The 21,931-nt window shown below is 43.9% G+C and overlaps 2 protein-coding genes and 1 pseudogene across 4 annotated transcripts in view; 2 read left to right on the forward strand and 1 right to left on the reverse strand.

Annotated features, from left to right (window-relative positions):
• The first annotated feature begins 2,783 nt into the window (after positions 1-2,783).
• Positions 2,784-13,145, forward strand: LOC138753951 (WW domain-binding protein 1-like). Its single transcript, XM_069917579.1, has 4 exons — positions 2,784-2,962; positions 7,057-7,159; positions 8,168-8,329; positions 9,900-13,145. Exons 1-4 carry the CDS (start codon positions 2,801-2,803, stop codon positions 10,490-10,492), a joined length of 1,020 nt encoding a protein of 339 aa, XP_069773680.1. The 5' UTR covers positions 2,784-2,800; the 3' UTR covers positions 10,493-13,145.
• Positions 13,146-18,371: 5,226 nt separating this feature from the next.
• LOC138752418 (profilin-2 pseudogene) lies at positions 18,372-19,217 on the forward strand (annotated as a pseudogene).
• A 1,774-nt stretch (positions 19,218-20,991) lies between these two features.
• The window catches only part of polr3d (polymerase (RNA) III (DNA directed) polypeptide D), a 32,715-nt gene continuing 31,775 nt past the window's right edge, over positions 20,992-21,931 (reverse strand). For all 3 annotated transcript variants that reach the window (XM_069917583.1, XM_069917581.1, XM_069917582.1), the window contains exon 9: positions 20,992-21,455. In XM_069917583.1, coding sequence (XP_069773684.1) covers positions 21,336-21,455 — 120 coding nt within the window. In that variant the 3' untranslated portion in view covers positions 20,992-21,335. The remainder of the gene's footprint in view (positions 21,456-21,931) is intronic.

The following is a 21,931-nucleotide window of genomic DNA, read 5'->3' on the forward strand; positions in this document are numbered from 1 at the left end:
AGCCATGATCACTCACAAATTAACCGCCAACAGCTACACAGTACGTGTACACGGATTGGCAATCCACCTCCAAGGTGGCTTGACTACCCGAGCAGTTTTAAAAAAAAATCTACCCACTAATTGGCCTTTACACCATTAGCTCAAATAATAAGGCAGAATGAACAGATAAGAGGGATGAAGAGTATAAGATTAATTTATTTGCAGATGATGTTTTGATATATTTAACAAACCCAATTGGCAGGTTAAACTCATGTTACAATCCAATTTGTAAACCCCTAGTCAGAACAGCTTCTCTGGGCTTAAGAACGAGCCACACGTGAAGGCCAGGAGTTGGACTTGGCTGTCAGAATCGCGCGTCATGAAGAGCATTTGTGCAGCAGTGGGAGGTCATCCCCAGTACCACCTTTTTTTTTCTGTTCAACAGGCTTTATTCCACACAAACTTCCACAGAGCTGGCTGTGAGAGGAGCTGTGACCTCAAGGGGCCGGATGTAGCTTCTATCCCAGAGGGTGATTGACAGCCGACCGGGTGGGGCTTGGTCCATTCAGGTCGGCTGATTGACAGCCGGCCAGGTGTTGCCTTTTGGCTCCAGTGCTCTTCCTGCAGGTACACAGGTCGCCCCCTGCAGTCGGCTAGTGGTGTATCACCACAGTCTGGAGATTTTTTTTTCCCTCTCGCTGGTCCTCGACAGCTAAAGGCTGGTCTAAGCAGCAATCTACACATAATTAAATAACAGTTAAGCCCTTTTTTTGGCGCACATATCAAATAAAAACTCCGGGCAAGTGGAAAGTTCTCGCGAAAATGTAGCTCATGTGAGTTCTCCGGATGTGCGTCACCCGCGTGCTATCTAATGTGTTCAAACAAAGCGGTATTCTTCGTTTCATGAAGTGGCGTGAAATGGACACGGTGCTGGAAGGATTTGCAGAGTATCCTCCCCCAAAAAGACTGTTTTTTTAAAAAATTTTTTTATTTTTCACACCATAAATCCCATTAACCATGATACATACTTTTTCCTTTTCAAATATATACAGTGCCATTTTCTCCCCCCCCTCCCTCCTCCCATCCCACCCTCCCTACCTCCCCCCTCCCGTCCATTTAAAGTACAAAATCTAGGATACATTAAACCAGTCAAACAATGTTGTCATTCAATAAAAATAAACAAGAAATTCCACTGAGTCAATTCTTTTCATTTCCTTCTCCTTTCGTTAATTTAGGTAGTGAATGTCCCCGGTAGGTTTTCGCTATTGTGTTTCATGTAAGGCTCCCATATTTGTTCAAATATTTCAATATTATTTCTTAAACTATATGTTATTTTTTCTAATGGAATACATTTATTCATTTCTATATACCATTGTTGTATTTTCAAATTATCTTCCGATTTCCAGGTTGACATAATACATTTTTTTGCTACTGCTAGAGCTATCTTAACAAATCTTTTTTGTGCATCATCCAAATCAATTCCAAATTCTTTGTTTTTTATGTTACTTAGGAGGAAGATCTCTGGATTCTTTGGTATATTGTTTTCTGTAATTTTATTTAATATCTAGTTTAGATCTTCCCAAAATTTTTCTACTTTCTCACATGTCCAGATTGCATGAATTGTTGTTCCCATTTCTTTTTTACATCGAAAACATCTATCAGATACTGTTGGGTCCCATTTATTTAACTTTTGAGGTGTAATGTATAGCCTGTGTATCCAGTTATATTGTATCATACGTAACCTCGTATTTATTGTATTTCTCATCGTTCCAGAACATAACTTCTCCCATGTTTCCTTTTTTATCTTTATATTTAAATCTTGTTCCCATTTTTGTTTAGTTTTACCATTTGTTTCCTCATTCTCCTTTTCTTGCAGTTTAATATACATATTTGTTATAAATCTTTTGATTATCATTGTATCTGTAATCACATATTCAAAGTTACTTCCCTCTGGTAAACTCAGACTGCTTCCTAATTTGTCCTTCAAGTAGGATCTCAATTGGTAATATGCTAGCACTGTATCTTGAGTTATATTGTATTTATCTTTCATTTGTTCAAAGGATAAGAATCTATTTCCTGAAAAACAATTTTCTATTCTTTTGATCCCTTTTTTCTCCCATTCTCTAAAGGAAAGGTTATCTATTGTAAAAGGGAGTAACTTATTTTGCGTCAATATTAGTTTTGGTAATTGATAATTTGTTTTATTTCTTTCTGCATGAACCTTCTTCCAAATATTGAGTAGATGATGTAATACTGGAGAACTTCTATGTTGTACCAATTTTTCATCCCAATTATATGCCAGCACCACCTTTATGACACCTTTAGAGCCAATTTATTTATTCAATAGAAAACATATACTACCAGTAAATTTTAAAAATTCATAAACATCTGTGGGAAGTGGAATGAACATTTCTAAGGCTTGTGAACAGCAAACCTTTTAAAGATTTTTTTTCCCCCAATCAAGTTATTTCTGTGCAAATTCTAATAAGTGCATAGACGCTGCTAAGTTTCTTCTGCGGCTGCAGACTTTCTCGTTTAACTCCTTGCACAAGTTTCAGCCGCAATGACTCAGGAAGGGAAGTGAGCGATCAAGTTGTTGGAACTTTATCGAAGTCTTCTGGAAAGTTTTCCTGGGACGTCCAGACGCGCGTTCCAACCAATGGGGAGGTCCAGCCGCAACCCAGCCACCTCCCATTAGCCGAGCCGTTGCCGAGGCGGCGCGGCCGTGGCCGTGATTGACGCGGACCCTGTCCAATGGCTCGGCCGGACCAGCAGCCAGCCGGCGTATCCGAGGTGGCGGTGGGCGGGAGCTGGGCTGTCGATGGCAGCCGGGGCGGCGGAGGAGACTCGAGGAGGGGGCAGACCGGGGCTCGATGAGCGTGGGCAGCGCGCCCGAGGTATGAAGAAGATGATCGTCGCCTTCCTCCTCTTCATCTCCCCGGCCTTCCCCGTCGGGCCGTCGCGGATGGAGCTTCACGCCGAGGTACGGAGGGGCCTCGGGCCGGCGGCAGGCTTCGCGTGCCCGGGTAGGCCCCGGGACGGGTGGGTGTGGGGGTGGGGAGGGGGGGTAGACGGTGTCCGGGGAAGGGCCCGCAGCCTCGCCTCCTTCCCGGCACCGGGCCCCGTTTAAATGCTGCAGCCCGGGGGTGGTGGAGAGAAACTCCTTGCACCGACGAGACGTGGGGGAAAGTTATTGAAATGGTGCCCTCTCTTCAGTGAGCAGGAGCTTTCACTCCAGTAGTGAGCACAGGGGACAAATAGAACCAGAAGTCACCTTCATTTGCCGTTCATACCATGTATTGCACGGTGAAGTCGAGATAGTCGTTCTCCTCCAACACTCTAGCACCGAAAACAGGCCATTCGGCCCTTCCAGCCTGTGCCCAAACATCATTCCTCTCCTCCCACTGACCTGCACCTCCAGACCTCTCCCATCCATGTATCTATCCGATTTATTCTTACAACTTAAGAGTGAGCCCGCATTTATCACGTTAGATGACTACCACTCTCTTGAGTGAAGATGCTTTCCCCTTCCCCCCCCTTCCCCCCCCTTCCCCCCCCTTCCCCCCCCTTCCCCCCCCTTCCCCCCCCTTCCCCCCCCTTCCCCCCCCTTCCCCCCCCTTCCCCCCCCTTCCCCCCCTTCCCCCCCCTTCCCCCCCCTTCCCCCCCCTTCCCCCCCCTTCCCCCCCCTTCCCCCCCCTTCCCCCCCTTCCCCTTCCCCCTTCCCCCCCCTTCCCCCCCTTCCCCCCCCATTCCCCCCCTTCCCCCCCTTCCCCCCCCTTCCCCCCCCTTCCCCCCCCTTCCCCCTCCTTCTCCCCCCTCTCTCTTTCTCCCCCCCCCCCCCCCAACCATGTCCTCTCAGTGGTTGGAGCACTAACCTGGTAAACTGGGTTTGTTCCTCGCTGGGGGCCTCACCTCTCAGTGGTTGGAGCACTAACCTGGTAAACCTGGGTTTGTTCCTCGCTGGGGCCTCATTTCTGAGAGGGGCCCTGGACAAAGTGGCGGCTCTGTTCTAAATACATTGGAAACTTTACCTCTCCTAATCTAAGAGCGTACTCACATTTACTCTGTCTATATCCCCTCTTTATTTTGCAAACCTCTACGAAAGAGATAGACCTCAAATTAAGAAAGTTTCAATAATGACATGAAATTTTCCATCTTAAAGGGTGTGGGGAATAGATTTGATGGTACTTCAATGAGGGGCTCAAGCCTGAAACATTGATTATGTATCTTTATCTTTGCTCTATAAAGTACATGGTTTGACTTGCAGAATTTCTCCAGCGTCATGATTTACTTCAATCACAACATGTTCAGACTTTTGTCTTTGACTAAAAGAACAATGTGCTGGAGAATCTCATCAGGTCATGCAGCAAAGGGAAGTAAAGGGTAACTGAAGTTTTGGGCCTGTCAGGAATGGTGAGATAAAATAATAGATGTTTATGAATATTTTTATTTATTCAATAGAAAGCATATATCATGAATAAATAAAAATATTCATAAACATCTGTGGAAAGTGGAATGAACATTTCTAAGGCTTGTTTCTCCAGCATTGTGCTTTCCACTGTGGTGTCTGCAAACTTTTGTGTGTTTTACTTCAGTGTTCTATTAAAAGACAGGCACATTGATGAAAGAAAAAACGAGGGGAAGGGGTTAGTTTTTTTTGGTAGGAATATATAGGTCTGAACAACATTTAGGGCCAATGGGCCCTCACTGTAGCGTTCTCTGTTTTAAAAGGAACATTGCAGTCAAGTAGGGTAAGGATGGCAGATGGTAGGGAAGGCCACTACTCTTGGGCTCTCCTATTAATTAGAGTCAGCTCTTTGGCCTGACTTGTCAATCAAACTAGTCCCATTCACCTAAATTTAGCCCCTATCTCTCTAAACCTTTCCTATCCATGCACTTGGCAAAGTGCCTTTTGAGTGTTACAGTCGACCTTTGCTTCTGCCTCTTCCTCTGGCAGCTTATTTCATGTCCCCACCATCTTGTAACATTCCCCTTCTCAGTTTTACACCATAAGACCAAAAGATATTGGAGCAGAAGTAGGCCATACTGCCTGGTGAGTCTGTCCCGCCATTCCATCATGAGCTGATTCATTCTCTCACTCAGCCCCACCCCCCTGCCTTCTCCCCATAACCTTTGATACCCTGACTATTCAGATGCCTCTCAATCTCTGTCTTAAATACACCCAGCAGGCTGGCCTCCACAGCTGCCTGTGGCAGCACACTCCAGAGGTTCACCGCTCTCTGGCTGAAGAAATTCTTGACCTGACTTGAAATGTTGTTGGGTTGAAATCCTGGAGCTTCAAGCAATTTTGTGTAATATTACAGTTCCGTTTTACTACATGACAATAAATTGTATCCATCTACTTGCCCAACTGCAGTGTGGAGTAGCTTCACTGGAAGGATTGCAGGAGTTTAATTAAAAAAAAGCATCTTCTTTCAAGAAGAGATAACACCCTTGAGTTCAACCCAAAAAAAAAATCCTAGCTTTTACCTCACTTGCCAGACGAGGTCACTTGCCAGACGAGCAATTCTGATGAAATGGAAAGATAGTTCTTCACCTACTCGTATGCAATGGTTGCATGATATTATGTCTTACTTGCATTTGGAGAAAATTAGATATAGCATTAAAGATGTCAAGGTTGAATTCAATAAGATGTGGGCCCATTCACAGATTTCTATCTCAACTTGAAAATTTAGTTGTGTGCATTCTCTGATTCCCTGTCTGATGTCTGAGAGGCGTGATTTGATTCTACTTAATAGCTGCAGGTTATCCTTGTTTAATAGGAGGTGTAGGATTAATGGGTGGAGGGTTTTTTTTAATATATCTATTTCAAGAGAAAACGAGGCTATAGTAGACAATTAAGAATGATCACATTGGGTATGGAAAGATGGAATGGGGAAATTCAGAACCGTATCCTTTTAGAGAAAGTTGCATATAATTGGAGAAATAAATATTTTTGGAAATATGGTGCCTGTATATGCAAATATTAGACATAAATATGTAACAGTCATCTTCCTTTCCCTTGAGCCCTGTAGAGATCCTATAAAAATTGACTATATAGAAAATTGGTTAGTGTCTTGAGTATTTGATTGTACATCACAGAGCAATCCTAGAAGTTTCTCTTCCTTTTTAGTTAATATTACTGTACTTTTAAATAATATTTTAATGGGGATGGTTAGGGAAGGGGGAATTATAAATACATGTGTAATTCTTGAACTTTATTAACTAAATGGGAAATACATGTATGGAAAATTTAAATAAAATAATTTTAAAAATGATCACATTATAGAATAGGATGATTTACAGTCCCCATATGGTATTCTTAATTCTATCTTATTATTTTTCTGTTTAACATCAGAATCCGAGCTTTGGATCAAGATGTGTTGCCTGATAATGAGGGTGTATATTCTGTATTACAATTTATATATGTTGTGTACATACCATGAATTGAATTATGTAATCAGTTAGAAATCATGTATAAAAGGTTTCTTCTAGTGAAATCAATAAAAAATAATTTAAAAAGAAAAACAGTGTTTGCAAGGCCTTGTCACTAATGCCCAGATCTTGAAAGATAATAGAGGAAAAAAGAACTTGAAAAATATATGATGGGCCTAAAGGGTTTTAAGATCATACAAGATGATGTGGTAATGCAATTTTTTTTCACAACCTTCAAAGGATTTGGAAAGAGTATAGCTCAATAATTTGGTGCCATGCATTTGATGTGCCGAAATAATTTCATCTCAGAGGATCAATTGCATCACAAGTTTGATCAAGAAATGGTGTATAGATCTCGTAAATTCAAAAACCTCCTTCCACCCTAAAATTTGGAGCATTCATCAGAGAACATTTATGGCCATTGGGATCTTTATGGCAATATAAAATCTGCACTTTGGTTACTCAATCTATTTTTTAAAATGTTTAAACCTTTTTTTATGGGAGTTTATATATTAAAAACTGTCACTTTAGTTGATAAGTAAGTATAGAGAATTCCCTTTTGTCTTCAGCAGTCAATCCACAATATCTTTTTACCTATTCTTTTTGCACTCCTTTGTGGACTATCTTTATTCTTGTTTTTAGGCCAAAGAACTCTGCTTCGGAGTGAACAATGAGCCTTACTGGTGTGAAACGGGATACTGCTGTGGGGAGACGGAATGTTGCACTTACTATTATGAACTGTGGTGTAAGTTTATGGGGGGGGGCAGAGAATCCTGTTTTGGTATTGCCTTCTTAGTATTTCTTAATGAAGATCCGAGAATTGAAGTCCTCTTTACAAGAGAAGGCATCTAATCCTTTAGCCACAAGTTGCACAGATCATTGAGTGAGTTATTGCTGCCCCTGCACTGAGATGTGATGTTGAACAATATTTTCACCCTGTTAAATCGCTGCCATATTCACAGAATGAAACTTTTTTCATTGCTGTTTGCTGGATGAAATTGAGGCTGGGCATTTTACTCTAACCTTTATTAAGTGCCCTTGACAGGTAACCGGCCCCTTCAGCCCACGAGCCCATGCTACCCAATTGACCTACAACGGTGGGAGGAAACGGTGGGGAAAACCCACGTGTACACGGGGAGAATATAAAAATTCCTTACAGACAGTGCCCTGTCTCAGCATTATGCCATCTGTGCCACCCTTTTTAATAAAATTTTAAAATAAATATAGACTTACAGCACGGTTACAGGCTCTCCTGGCCCTCTAGCCCTTGCCGCCCAATTATACCCGATTGACGTACAACCTGGTACATTTTGAAGGCTAGGAGGAAATCGGGGCACCTGGAGGAAACCCGCGCAGACATGGGGGAGAACATACAAACTCCTTACAGACAGTGCCAGATTCGAACCCGGGTTCGCTGGTGCCACAACAGCGTGGCGCTAACTGCTGCTCATAACTGTCTATTTTGACTGATTTTAAAATGATTGGAACCCTGCATTATTACAGGTGCTATCTTTGAGATGATGTATTAAAACAAGACTTGTTTGTCCCAATTTTGAGGCAGGTATTTTGAATCCAAAGACCTAATTGAAATAGGTGTAAACTGCATGGTATTGGTATATAATGGTATGTGTTGCAGTTGCGATAATTCCAGTTGGACAAGTCAAAAGATTTTGTTCAACCTCAATTAGTTGTGCATGTTAACCTGCGCAAGGAAGAAGCAGTTCTGACAACTGTCTCTTCTTCATTATGGCAGGGTTCTGGTTGGTCTGGACAATAATCATCATGCTCAGCTGCTGTTGTGCTTATCGCCACCGACGTGTGAAGCTACGTCTACAACAGGAACAGCGGCAGAGAGAGATCAGCTTGATGGCCTATCAAGGTGCGAGCACCTACACAACACAGCCACTGGATTTGAGTGAGTATACTTGTGTAATGTACCTGATCTCAGATTTATTGTCAGAGTAAATACATGACATCACATACCCACCCTGAGATTCTTTTTCCTGAGGGAAAGGGAGAGGTAGTTCCGAAAGAGTACACAATGTACACGTGTAAACAAAAATCAATGAAATGTCATGTATAACTGAGAAGGGAAATGTTACAAGATGGTGGGGACATGAAACAATGAATTAAGAGTCCTTAAATGAGTCCCCGATTGAGCTGGTTGTTGAGGAGTCTGATGGTGGAGGGGGAGCAGCTTTTCTTGAACCTGGTGGTATTAGTCTTGTGATACCTACACCTCTTTCCTCATGGTAGTAGTGAGAACAGAACATGTGCTGGGAGATGTGGATCCTAAGAACCATAGAACTCTCTGACAGCAGCATTCCCTGTAACTCTTCCCCGTAGAGTTTTACCTGTGATGTTCCGGGCTGTGTCCACTGCCTTTAGCACAGGCTTGAAGCTCCTCGTATCAGACCACGATGCAGCCGGTCAGCACAACTTTCCGCCACTCGTCTATAGAAATTTGCCAGGGTTTCCGATGCCATACGAAACCTCTGCAAACTCCTGAAGAAGTAGAGTTGCTGACGTGCTTTCTTCACGATGCCATTAGAGTGTTGGGTCCAGGAAAGATCCTCTGATATAGTGACTCCCAAGAACTTGAATCTGCTCACACCCCGCCACCTCGGACTCCCCCAGTGATTATTGGATCATACACAGTGACTTTATCAACAACAATGGGATATGTTGGAGTGGATGAATATCAATATTGACATGTCCTGCTGTAACTGTAAAGGCCATTGGTCAAGCCACACTTGAAGTATATGCTCTCCTTTGATTTCTTTTACTGAAGGAATGATGAATTACATTGAAGAGGGTTCAGTCATTCCACTGGGTTGATTCCTAAGGTAAACCTTGCCAGGAAAAATTAGGCCTGAACTCATTGGTGTTTAGAATAATATTCCTGAAATGAAGGGAATCAGACCCAAAAAAAAACAATAGATGTCACAAATCCGTAACAAAGGTTCTGAATTAGTTTGACAGAATAGCTGCTGAGTTGCTGTTTGCCTTTGTGTAGAAATTTAGAAATGGGTGGGAAGCTTCAAACTCCTTAATGATTAGGTGGAATTTCTTCAGAGCCTTGTGCACTATTTACCTCCCAATCTGTAGAAGCTGGGTCATTGAATATATTCATACCTGAGAGATTGAACTTATAAATTGTCTTATTAAATAGCAGAGCAAACTCTGTAGGAGATATCCAAATACATCAGGTCTTTAACGAAAAGTCTTTTCATGTTTTGGATTTCCTGGCAAGACTAAATGAAATAGTGTATATATAAAACGTGGAAATGTTCTGGATTTATTCCTGAATAAAGAAGTTGATGCTGATTTTAGGAGAAGAAAGTATCCCATGTTCTCCAATACTTGAACCTCTGAGTATAATTATGATGGAAACTAATATAACATTGTCCCACACTTAAACAAAGTGACAAAATGTGTCACAACAGTTGTATTTCACCATTTAATTCTTTATATTCCCACATTAGGGTTCTGGACGAACTGTAAGCTTCCAGACTACGAGGAAGTGGCAGGCCACCCACCAACACCCCCTCCACCCTATACCGAATTACAACAACAGAACACCGAAGCCTCTCGCCATGTAAATGCTCTTGTCGAGAGCCAGCCTGTGCTGCAGGAGCCTACATCCTCCCCAGTCCAAGAGGGCGAGACGACAGTGCAAGAAGTAGAATCCAGCTCATCTGCTTGTGAACAGGAAGATGAGAATCCGGTGCCCGACACTTCTGTGGTCAGCTGCTCAAGTGACGGAGTAAATGGCGATAGAATTCAAGTTGAGGAATCTGCTGATTTTAAAACCTTGGAGATGGATTCTCACTTGTGTGACCAAGGAGAAATGAAGGAAGATGGCTCTTCGCGGCAGAGACGGATCACCGGAGATTCGGGCATAGAGGTGTGTGTGTGCCGGATGGACGAGGACGTGGATCTGATGGATGGTGTGGGTGCCCAAGAATGTTGTGAGGCACCGTCCTCCTGTAACTCGCAAGTCTTCAAACCAGCTCAAAGCCTTCAGGCTAAACAATGTTCAACAAAAGAAAAGGAAAAGAACAGTGATGGGATATAATGTGCCACTGTTACTGGTACTTGAGTAAAACAGATGGTGCAATCTGTGGCTGATGACTGTTGAGCATTAATTCTGGGCTTACAAAATGTTTTCCAAAAGGTGCCCCAAGTAAATCCAGCTCGAGCCAGAGTTTGCAAACTGCCCAGGGTTTACATTTGGGTGGCCGACAAATAGACTGGAGCTCTTAGTATTTAAAAAAAAAATTGTAGCAATATAATGTGTGGATAATTTTCAAACTTTTGTCTTCAGAGCCCCTTATTGGGGGGAAAAAGAAATTGAGGTTTGTTTTGCCATTTACAACAAACTCCATTTTTAAAAAAAACTTTGCAAAGGTGGGGTGGGGAGAGAGGAAACATTTCTCTAACCTCAAGCATATTTTTGAGAGAAAATTAGACTTTTTTTTTCCAGCCAGGCCTCTTCCCATCGCTCATGTGCAGCTTTTGGGATGCGCAAGTTTCTAGGGCTACTTTAAAGGCATCACTGCATGCAGCTTCCTGTAGAGTTCCTGACAAAACTGCTGCCTAGCGTTTGACTGGTCAGTACATGGTGTCTCTATGCCCTGTGGTGCAGCACATTAACTGGTTTATTGCCATATCCCAACAGTTCTCTCATCAAAGTAATTTATTAAAAGATGGATCTGTTGGATTGCGATGTTAGCCGTCAGAAATTCCCAGGCTCCTGTTGATTCTTTTGAAGGGGAGTCTTTGTTTTAATAAAGGTTGTTTAGACTGCACTAATACCTCGTATATTTAAGTACAAGTTTACTTGAGTTTAATTTTAGATTTGGCATTAAGTATATTTTTGTGGTACTTTTGGTATAAGTTTAACTGGAAAAAAACTTTTACCATTTGAATATTTGTGTTCAATGATATACCAAACATTTATGATGGGTACAGTGTCTCCATTATTTTAAAAAAAGCCAAACTTGAGGCATCAGTTATAGGAGTCCTACAGTTTGTACCTGTATAGTGATTGATGCTGACTGTTTTACAGGTCTTCTGCCCAATTGATGCATAAACCTGTGTTGACACTAGTATTTAGTCTTCTGGATATGTGATTTTTTTTTTCCTCAAAATTATGGCAAGGTATGCAATAGTTTTTTACATTCTTGCCTGCTAAACTTGAGTTAAGAATGGCAAGAATAGTTTGGACTATATTATAACAATTGAAATACTGGCAGTTATAGGAATATTACTGAGTGGGAGCAAGCGAAGATTATTTGATGATACTAATATATTGGCTTGAGTGTGTCGTTTCTCCCATTGAGGCAATAATTCAGCTTTTGGGTACTTATGACAATTTACTTTGAATCAAACGAGTACAGAGTTGCCTAAGAATGTGCAACCTTGGGTGCAGAGAGTGAAAGAGTAAAATCTATCTTGGCAGCACTTGCCTGCATTTTAAAAAAAAAAGTACATTGCAGGATCTAAAGCAATTATGTGGTATCTATAGCTCTGGAATCTTCCCCCTTGGGTTCTGTTAGTCCTTTCAAGTGGAGAAAAGAGTCAGTCTTGTCAGCTGTCTGGAATGCTGCTAAATAAACACTATGAAAATGGAATAAATCAAAACCCCCCCTTTGATATATAAACCAGGAATATTTTTGTGTATTATTGTACTGTTGAATTGGTCTTTTACTGCAAAATATTTTATAGATGGAGGGGCAAAATTATAATTGGTAGGGTGTTTTGAATACAGAAGCACAAATAAGTTCATAACGAATCAACAAAATAGAGGTTGATAAAGTGCAATAAAATGGACGTGGAGCATATCTCTTCAGTGTGCGCTCTGAATTCAATAATAAATGATTGGATGATATATTGAGAAGCCAGTGTTATAAGTGCAAAGTAATGTCTGTAACAGATATTTGATAAATTCAGCCATAATAGAAACATTGATTTTTTTTTTGTTTTTAGTCAATGAAAGGCAATGTAAATGAATAAAACTTGCACTCTGTGGCTCTTGCCTAACTACTTGCAGTAAAATTGAAAATCTGGAGATAAAAGGAGAGTAGCTTCTGAAAACTGACCTTCCAATGAACAGTGAGCAATTGGGAAACCATCAGAGTTGTACTGCATCGAAATAGGCTTCGGCTCACAACATCCGTGCTGACCATGGATCATCTTGGTAAAAGGTACTTTCAGATTTTAAATAAACCAAACTGGTTGGAGCAAAATAAACTCGTGAGGTTCCCTGAAAATTGAACCACAAAAGTTGATCATATGGGAGAAATAGCACATTGTGGCCATGATGGTACAGGATCCTTTGGGTAAAAAAGTTCCATACTAAGATGAAAGGAAGGGATAGTTGGAACTTCAAGGTTCTACGCGTTTGCATCTGAGGACAATGGGAAATGAAGGTATCGCTCGTGAACTCTGAGAGCAAAGGGGGTGCAGAAGATAGGGGCAATTGAACAATTCTTGGGATCCCTTGTCATTTTATGTAAAGAATCTGATGTCCTTAGTATTATTTTGAGGGAAATCATTTTTGCAGTCATGGAGTACTTTGATGCCTTTTTAATATGGAATATTTTAATTTTGTAATTTGATAAGAATGTCGATAGAAATGCATGTTCTATGGTGTGATTTCATTGTTCTCTGAATTAAAGTGAAGTCTTTTATATTAAAAAAATAAATGAAAACTTACTTTGCTGCTATGCAAGATTACGAGTTGAATTATTTTTCTTGTGATAGAACTTGAAAAACAAACATGTCTGAGTCTAGGTGCAGTTGTCCTGAATACAATAAGTTAAAGTGTGATGAAAAGGATCTACAATATTATTTGTCTTCCATTTCCTCAGGACACATTCTAAAGCAGCCATTCATGACCTTTTTTTGGGCTGCAGTGCTGTATTGTAAAGGGCCGTGGCTGCCATGTGACAGCACTGCTTCTACCTGGTCGGAACACTTGCCAATCAATGTTTGGTCCCGCCCCTCCCATTCATGCACATCTTGCTGTTGGCTAATTTAAATGCCTTTGTGCTTGAGCCATTGGCCTTTGTTATCGACTTAACCTTGCTGGCCCTGAGCCATTCCCCATACCCTGTAAATTAACTGGGCAGGATCCTCCAGCCCTCCTGTACTTGGCCTTGGGCCATTGGCTGCTGTAATTGATTAGTCTATTGAGACATTGGAACCTTGTAAATGACTTGGGCTGTACCCTCCAGCACGATAAAGAGTGCCAGGTGTGCTCTGCCTGCTCTCTTTGCCATCTTCAAAGGACCATGCTGTGGAATGGTGCTGGAAAAATTATTGGTAAGGTGTGTACTGTTAAAGGGTTGGGAGTGTTTTAAATAGTCCCTAGTAGCATAGAGCTGTGTCTGCAGAGTCAAGGGCTGGTAGGGGCATCCTCTTGTTCTTCCTGGATTTGTTTTGTTCCCAGTTCATTGTGTGTGTGTGTGTATTTTATCCCTGGTATGGTTTCACCCTCCCCCCACCTGTTATAAATTGTGCACGTTTTATTCCTACCATTTTTCCATGCTTATCTTTTGTCAATAAAATCATTTACAATCAGAGGCCTTTTGAGACCTGTTGAGAATGGCTGTTCTGAACAGTTGACCTTCTTTACAGAGGGTCACAAAACTCATGAATGTGGCTCTTCATGCCCTTAGCCACCAGCTCACAATTTTGTTTGTAAATTAAATGTCTTGAACTACTTGAGTGAACATAAGAAATAGGAACAGGAGTAGGCCATCCAGCCCATCGAACCTGCTCTGCCATTCAAGATGATCATAGTTCAGTTTAAGGAAGAGAGTTGAAAATCTTTAGTATTTGGAAACCCTATATGGATAATTTTTCATCCACCTCTTCTATCTTAGCCACTCCTCTTAATTAGTAATCTTTAATAACAATTAATGATTGTCTATGCTAATATTGTATATTAAATGGTAGGTGTGTGCTACTGAAAGAACACAACCAAAAGGGTTGAGCTCAGTGAGCAGAACTGATTTATTGCAGGCTGCGTGGCTGGCCTTATACTCCCAGCCCGGACCTGGCTGAGAACCGCGCTGGGGGGTGCTGACGGCACCCGGGCATCACGTGTCCCCGTCCCCCCCCCCCCCAGTGCGGGCTTCTGAGCCCTGTGCTGAGAACGCGCCACATGCTGCCACAGGTGTTTCTTTTTTGGGGGAGGGGGGAAAATATATAAAAGTACTTTTTTTGTATCATTGGCTATGGAGATTTGAGTAATGTTTTATTCATTTTTTCCTGTAATGATGCAATTAAATAAAATTTAAAAAAAGATGATCGTGGTTCCACCCCCCCATATCCCTTAATTTCCTGACCATGTGAAAATATATCCAACTTTATCAAATACAGTATATTTAAACAGACAACACTGTAACAGGCCATTTCGTCCCTGCGGGACCATGTTGCCCAATGAGGTGAACCTCATTAACCTACACCCTGGGACTTTTTTGAAGGGCGTGAGGTCACCAATGGGCAGCCAATTCCTCCTATTCACCATCCTCGGGGAAAACAGTTCCTCCTCACTGTGGGCCCGTTTGCTTGAACTACAGTCATGGACTAGTAGGGCCAAACTGGCCTGTTCTGTGTTGTGTATGGTGATATGGACTCGATTTTGGAGCCTGCCCTGCCCAATGGAATTGTCACTTCAGCCAAGCCTTTTCAACTCAGGCTTTTGCAGCAGGACTCCACTGCATCCAACTGCCCTCTTGTGTGCCACTGCTACTTTTGGGGGAATCCTGTGACTGGATTGTTTCAGAGAGCGGATTGTGTGTCAACCAAGGGACTGAGGTTGATCTTGATCTCCATGGAGTTCAATCTGCCCTTTAATCTGCCCAAGGCTGACTAACACTTCAATTATCTACACAAGATTGTAAAAAGTGACAATTTATTGTCAGTATTTATTGTCATGTAGTTCAGAAGCAGCATCGCAGTACAAACATTCACACAACATCACTAGAAATAAAATAACATTGCACGGAAAGTCAGGCCGTGTCTGTGGTTCATTGATCATTCAGGAATCTGATGGCGGAGGGGAAGACGCTGTCCTTGCGCCGCTGAATGCTCGTCTTCAGGCTCCTGGACCTTTTCCCCGCTGAGTGAAGAGGGCCTGGCCTGGGTGGTGGGGAGGTCTTTGAGGAGAGAGAGGCTGCTTTTTTAAGACACCGCCACTTGTCCATGTCCTCGATGGAGTGAAGTCTCAAGCTGAGTTAACAACCCTCTGGAGTTTATTCTTGTCCTGAGAGTTGGCGCCTCTATGGACGCTGTGAGACCTGCTGAGTTCATCCAGCATTTCCGTGTTTTTAGATACATTGAAAAGGTTTGGCTGCCCTACTACACTTCAACTATCATATACACAAGACTGAAGAGTGAAATGAATGTCTGCAGATACTGCAGTAAAAATAAGTTCCTCCAGCATTTCTGCTTTCAGAAACATTGAAACTACCCACATTGTTCAGTCGTGATCAGATACCATTTATACTCCTGTGGGGCTGTCGGGTGGCCATCAGAAACGGGAAAAGCCAGCCAGGTCTACTCACCCTATCCTTCTCCTGGAGGTATAATATCCTGCTCGGAGTATTCCCCATTGCAGCTGAAAGCTCAGGCAAAGCTGCTAGCAGCTTTCAGGTGCCGAACAGCAGGCAGGCTAACTGTCAGCTGGCGTGGGACTACGGGTGCACACAAAACCCCGCTAAATTTAAAAGGTGAGAGTCAGGATTCTCGGGGACGGCCGCCCCAGCCCCGCAGTCCCGCGCCGGCCGCCCCAGCCCCGCAGTCCCGCGCCGGCCGCCCCAGCCCCGCACTCCCCCGCCGGCCACCCCAGCCCCGAAGTCCCGCGCTGGGGGCTTCAGGCAGCGGGGAGGCGAGCTGTCAGACTGCTGTCCCGAGTAGCCGGCTTTCGCTGCTAGACGGCTAGTAGTCAGCTGACACGTTCAAGTGCCAGAAAGCCGTCCATTCCGTGGCCACCCAAACGTGCCAGCTGAACTCTGCTAGCCGCCTAATCTTCGGAACACCTAAAAGCGGCTACTTGTCTGTGGATTTGCCTCACAGCCCTAGCCCTCTCGCTGCCTCTGCCACCATACCAAACTCCAGTTGAGTTCCGAACATTAGCTCCCCAAGTCTAAGACATGATGAGGCTTCAGTGCCCTGGGTCCTTCGGGAGTTCTTTTTGCCCTCAGCACCTCCTCTAATCCTGGTTCCGAGGCTTGGTTCTCATGAGCTGGTCTCCAGCAGCCCGAAGCTGGTGTGATTCTTCACCCTCGTCGCCAACAGCTTGCTGCGTGTGTCCTTCAGCGGTAGAGCCCCTTGCTGGTCTGCTACTGCAGTCATCTCCACTTCTCCTCAATGTGGGTGGGTGGGGGGGGGGGGGGGGGGGCGGGGGAAGTGGTATCCCCTATACTGGTGCACTGTGCCAGTCTGTCCAACACAAGCACTGCAGCATCTTGGCCCCTGCGGTCACAGGATTTTAACAGCTGACTCCTTTAACAGACCCCGTTTAAAGCCTGTAGGGAGCTGTCAGGACTCTGTGGTCTCCACTCCCTGCTCTCCCCGGATCCATACCACCTGGATCCAAATCACAGCTCCTCGACCCCTGGTTCCAAATCTCTGAATTGATAAGAAGCTCGTGAGTCCTGAACCCATCATCACCCACCTGGTTCCCAGAAGCTGGCTGCCTGCAGCCTCGCTTAACACCCTTGGCCATGGAGCCTGAGCTGCATTTAATTCCAAGGATCTATCCTGGGGCCTGCCATGTCAATGCAATCATGAAGAAGGCTTGCCAGCGACTATGTGAGGAGTTTGGGGAGATTCGGTATTTCATCGAAGATGCTCAAAAACTTCTACAGGTGTACTGAGGAGAGCATTCTGGCTGGTTGAATCACTGGTACAAAGGCACTAACTCTCAGGACAAGAATAAACTCCAGAGGGTTGTTAACTCGGCTGGTGACATCACAAGCAAGACTTCACTCCATCGAGGACATCTACACGAGGCAGTGTCTAAGAAAGCAGCCTCTATCCTCAATCACCCTCCACCCAGGCCAGGCCCTCTTCACTCTGCTACCATCGGGAAAAGGTACCCGAGCCTGAAGATGAGCACTCAGCGGCACAAGGACAGCTTCTTCCCCTCTGCCATCAGATTGCTGGACGAACAATGAACCATTGCCTTACTTTGTCTTTTTCCCTTTGTTCTTGTACTATTTTTTATCACTGTAAGGTGGTTTATATAAATGTTTGCCCTGTGACGCAAAACAACAAATTGTATGACACGTTCATGATAGTAAATTCTGGTTCTGATCTGGAGGAGAGTTGAATGGTTCAAGGACCAGAGGGCACCGTATATCAGGCTTCAGTAAGTTGAGCGACTTACTGAATGGAGGACCATCGCCTTCCCAAGATCGTGCTATATGGCGAGCTCTCCACTGGCCACCGTGACAGAGGTGCACCAAAGAAAAGGTACAAGGACTGCCTAAAGAAATCTCTTGGTGCCTGCCACATTGACCACCGCCAGTGGGCTGATAACGCCTCAAACCGTGCATCTTGGCACCTCACAGTTCGGCGGGCAGCAACCTCCTTTGAAGAAGACCGCAGAGCCCACCTCACTGACAAAAGGCAAAGGAGGAAAAACCCAACACCCAACCAACCAATTTTCCCCTGCAACCGTGTCTGCCTGTCCCGCATCGGACTTGTCAGCCACAAACGAGCCTGCAGCTGACGTGGACTTTTTACCCCCTCCATAAATCTTCGTCCGCGAAGCCAAGCCAAAGAAGAAAAAAGTTGAGCGACACATCAGGTGCCAAAGAGAGCTTTTCCCACAGGTGCTTGGCCAGTCAGTGATAAAACATTAACATTTCAAAATGTATTATGATCTCATAAATGGCCTGGGTTGTCACTGCCCCACTCTGTTTATGACCTGCAGCGACCAATTTGGCCTCTCAAATCTCTTCGAGCTTTTTCCTGTGCACACGCTCTGGCAGCTACAATTCTGACCAACCTCGAGGTGAAAAATTTGAGCTGAAAGGTACCGTTGGGCCTTGCTCTTTATTAATAAAACACAGGTGCAATATCAGATCCACAGAATGCTTGGCTGGGAAGAATACGTGAGAAGTTTGCTTGCAGATGGGCTATGTGAAGATGCAGCTGTCTTGGCCTGCTCCTGTCCCAGGCTGTTGGCTGCCAAAGAGGACGGAGTGTTTAAACAAATAAGCTCAAAGGAAATCAGAGCCATTGTTAGCAATGACAGGAAGACCTTCCTCATCAAGGGGCTCACCATTGGGGGCAAGAAGTGTTTTGTCGTCCGCGATAACTTCCACCTGGATGGGGATTACACCATGGACATCAGGGTGAAAAGAAGGGATGGTAATAATTCTTGCCACAGCATAGCCATTGCAAGGTCAAAGAAAGTCTTCATTATGATCATGGGCAAGAGAGGTGTACATGGAGGAACACTCAATAAAAAGGCATTTCAGATGGCCAGCTACATTCAAAGATCAGGCTGTTAGAAGATCTTCACTGCAGCCACATCTGGACAATACCTTGGACGCAAATGAATTTCCACAAAATCTTCTCCTGAGCAGCTCCAAAGATTCATTGTGACCAGCTTTCACTGCTGCCTTTAACCTAGTGAGGCTAATGTCCTGACGGTGGTAAATGACGGACAGACTATATTAACATCAGTGTATATTGTACCCTTGAACGTAGAAGTAAGTTTGTAGTGGTGAATGGAATAGAAATGTTATTCATGTTTTCCAATAAAGTTCAAAATATTAGATGTTTCTTTGTCTTTTCTGATGAGTGAAAAGATGGTTGAAGCTCCTCAAAAATATTTGAAAGATATGCAAACAACGAATCCAACTCCCTTCCAAGGGCAAACATCCAAGTTCAATCCTGCAGTGTTGCCTGCGTGGAGTCTGCACGCTTTCCCTGCGTCCGCGTGCGTTTCCTTCAGGTGATCCAGGTTTCTCCGTGTGACGCAGACATGCTGATTGAAACATTAGTTGGCTGTTGCAGGGGCCTGGGAAATCGGGGCCTGGGAAACCGGGGCCTGGGAAACCGGGGCCTGGGAAACCGGGGCCTGGGAAACCGGGGCCTGGGAAACCGGGGCCTGGGAAGCGGGAAGAGGAAAGATAAGCCAATGAATAGATTATGTGGGGGAATTAGACTGATGTGTTAGTGCTGAGATCCAGCATATTTAATAGGACGTTAACATCTCCTATGAAAAAGCCTTTCGGCACATTGGCCTTTGACGGTTAGAGTATTGAATATAGAAGTTGGAAAGTCATGTGACATTGGTGAGGGTCTGTTTGGAGTATTGTGTTCAGGTCAGACAGTGTAAGTGTGTATGTGCGTGTGTATGTACCTGAGTTGCTGGCATTGTAATAGTGTTGCACTAACTGCTACATTTTGCAAAACTTCAGAAAAAACTTAAGACAGCTACATGGATAGCATTTGGAGCAGGGATCTTCTAAGTGGTCGATATTGACCTCGGGGGGGGGGGGGGGTCAATAAATGTCAGGGGGTCGATAATGCCAGGTTGTGGTGGGGGGGGGGTCGATTGAAGTTTTACAGTGGAAATCAGGGACAGATCAATGGCGCCTTTGGCAGTGGTGGACAACCTCTCGCGAGAGTGGGCCTTGGTGGCCACCATGTTGTGTTTGGCTTTGTATTAGAGCGAACGGGAGGACGGATGGAGCAAAGAAGAAAGATGTGCTCTTTGTACCTTTAGCAGCACCCCATCCCACTCAGTGCCGCCACACATACCCCTCCCCCCCACTGTCCAGTGCTGCCGCCACCTGCCACCCCCCACCCTGGATTCCATGCCTGGGCTGAGGAATCAAGTATTCCATGAAGGGGTCGATGGACTAAAAAGTTTGGGTTTAGAGGAACATTGGCCAAATGCAGACAGATGGGACTAATGTGGGTGGGACATTTTGGTTGGCATGGGCAAGTTGGGCTGAACAGCCTGTTTGTGTGCTGTGAGACTATGAGTCTAGGTATGACGTGTTTTCCAGAGCTGGAAATATACTGGTGTAGTGTAACTCAGAAATTGAACATTGCTTTAATTCCTGAAACAAATTCATAGAACATACCTTCTGCCTTAAAATATTTTAAAGCATATTTAAATAATTAATACAAATTCAAAGTATTCAGTAGTAGAGGTAACAGGGCCACATCACAGCAATGGTCAATGTTGACCGTTGTGTTGTGTTAGGTACAGCTCCTGTCCCAACCACTCCTCCCCATTCACTGTCAGAGAAACAAGGCACGGTCTTGCAGTAATCAACATGAACCAGTTGCAGGATTCCTCCGTCTGTCCCTGGCACTATAAACTTGAAAAGAAAATGTGAAACAGTGCAAATGTAAACCGAGTTCCTCATGGCTGGTTTACCCCAGTGAGGCTTCTTCACCAGCTCACACTCTCACTTTCCAGAAATTACTGAAGATTATATACAGTGAGAGTGCAGTCATAAATCACTTGCATGGTAATACAGTAAAATTCCTATTATCTGGAACTCCAGCAACCACCAAAAAAATTCCAGAAAATAAATACAAAAAGTTTAATGAGGTGGCGCTTGGCAGCTAGGTTGCCAACCTCAAGCAACCGGCAAATTCACTTATCCCCACAAGTGCCGGATAGTGGGGGTTTTACTGTATCTACAGTGACATTAGCCATCACCTCACCAGCACCGTGTCGAGTCTGCAGAAGAGCAAAATGGAATTAATTCTCATCTTGACACGTCCAGGAGCAACTTTTGATCCAATCTTTTTTAAGAGAGCCGACCTTTCATAGCCTGACATTCTTTGCTTGGGGAGAACTTGTGGAACTCGAGCACAACTTTTGTTTCCAACTTGTTTTCCCTTGCAAGATATTCATTCTTAAATTCCAGCTACAGTCTTTGCCGAAGGAGCTTTTCAAAGTCAGGGGAACAGACCAACTTGTGTTTAATGTGTCCCAACACTGTCATTTCTCCTGTCCTGTTCTCTCCAATTCCAATCGAGATGAGCTCCTGAAGAAACCAATAAAAGAGAACAGTCAGGATGATGTTTCACAGCCCTAGGGCTGACCTTACAGGGAAAGCAATTTACATCCTGGATGTTTTTTTAAACTCTTTGTGACCTCAGGATGCCCATGCATAACCATTAACAATTTCAGCATGGAAAAAGGCCATTACAGCCCTTGTCCATGCCAAAACACTTATACTTTCCTAGTCCCACTGACCTGCATTCTGCCCATAACCCTCCATATCTTTTACATCCATATACCTGTCCAAACTTTTCTTAAAAGATGATATTGCCTCCACCACCTCCACTGGAAGCTCGTTCCACACAGACACTAAAGAAGCTTCCCCTTGTGCTGCACCTAAACTTTTTCCCCTTAACTCTCAGCTCACGTCCTCTTGTTTGAATCTCCCCTATCCTCAACAGAAAAGGTCTATCCACATGTACTCTATCTATCCCCCTCAAATACCTCTATCAAATCCTC

Source organism: Narcine bancroftii, chromosome 2 (genome assembly GCF_036971445.1).
Source record: "Narcine bancroftii isolate sNarBan1 chromosome 2, sNarBan1.hap1, whole genome shotgun sequence".
NCBI classification, from domain to species: Eukaryota; Metazoa; Chordata; class Chondrichthyes; order Torpediniformes; family Narcinidae; genus Narcine; species Narcine bancroftii.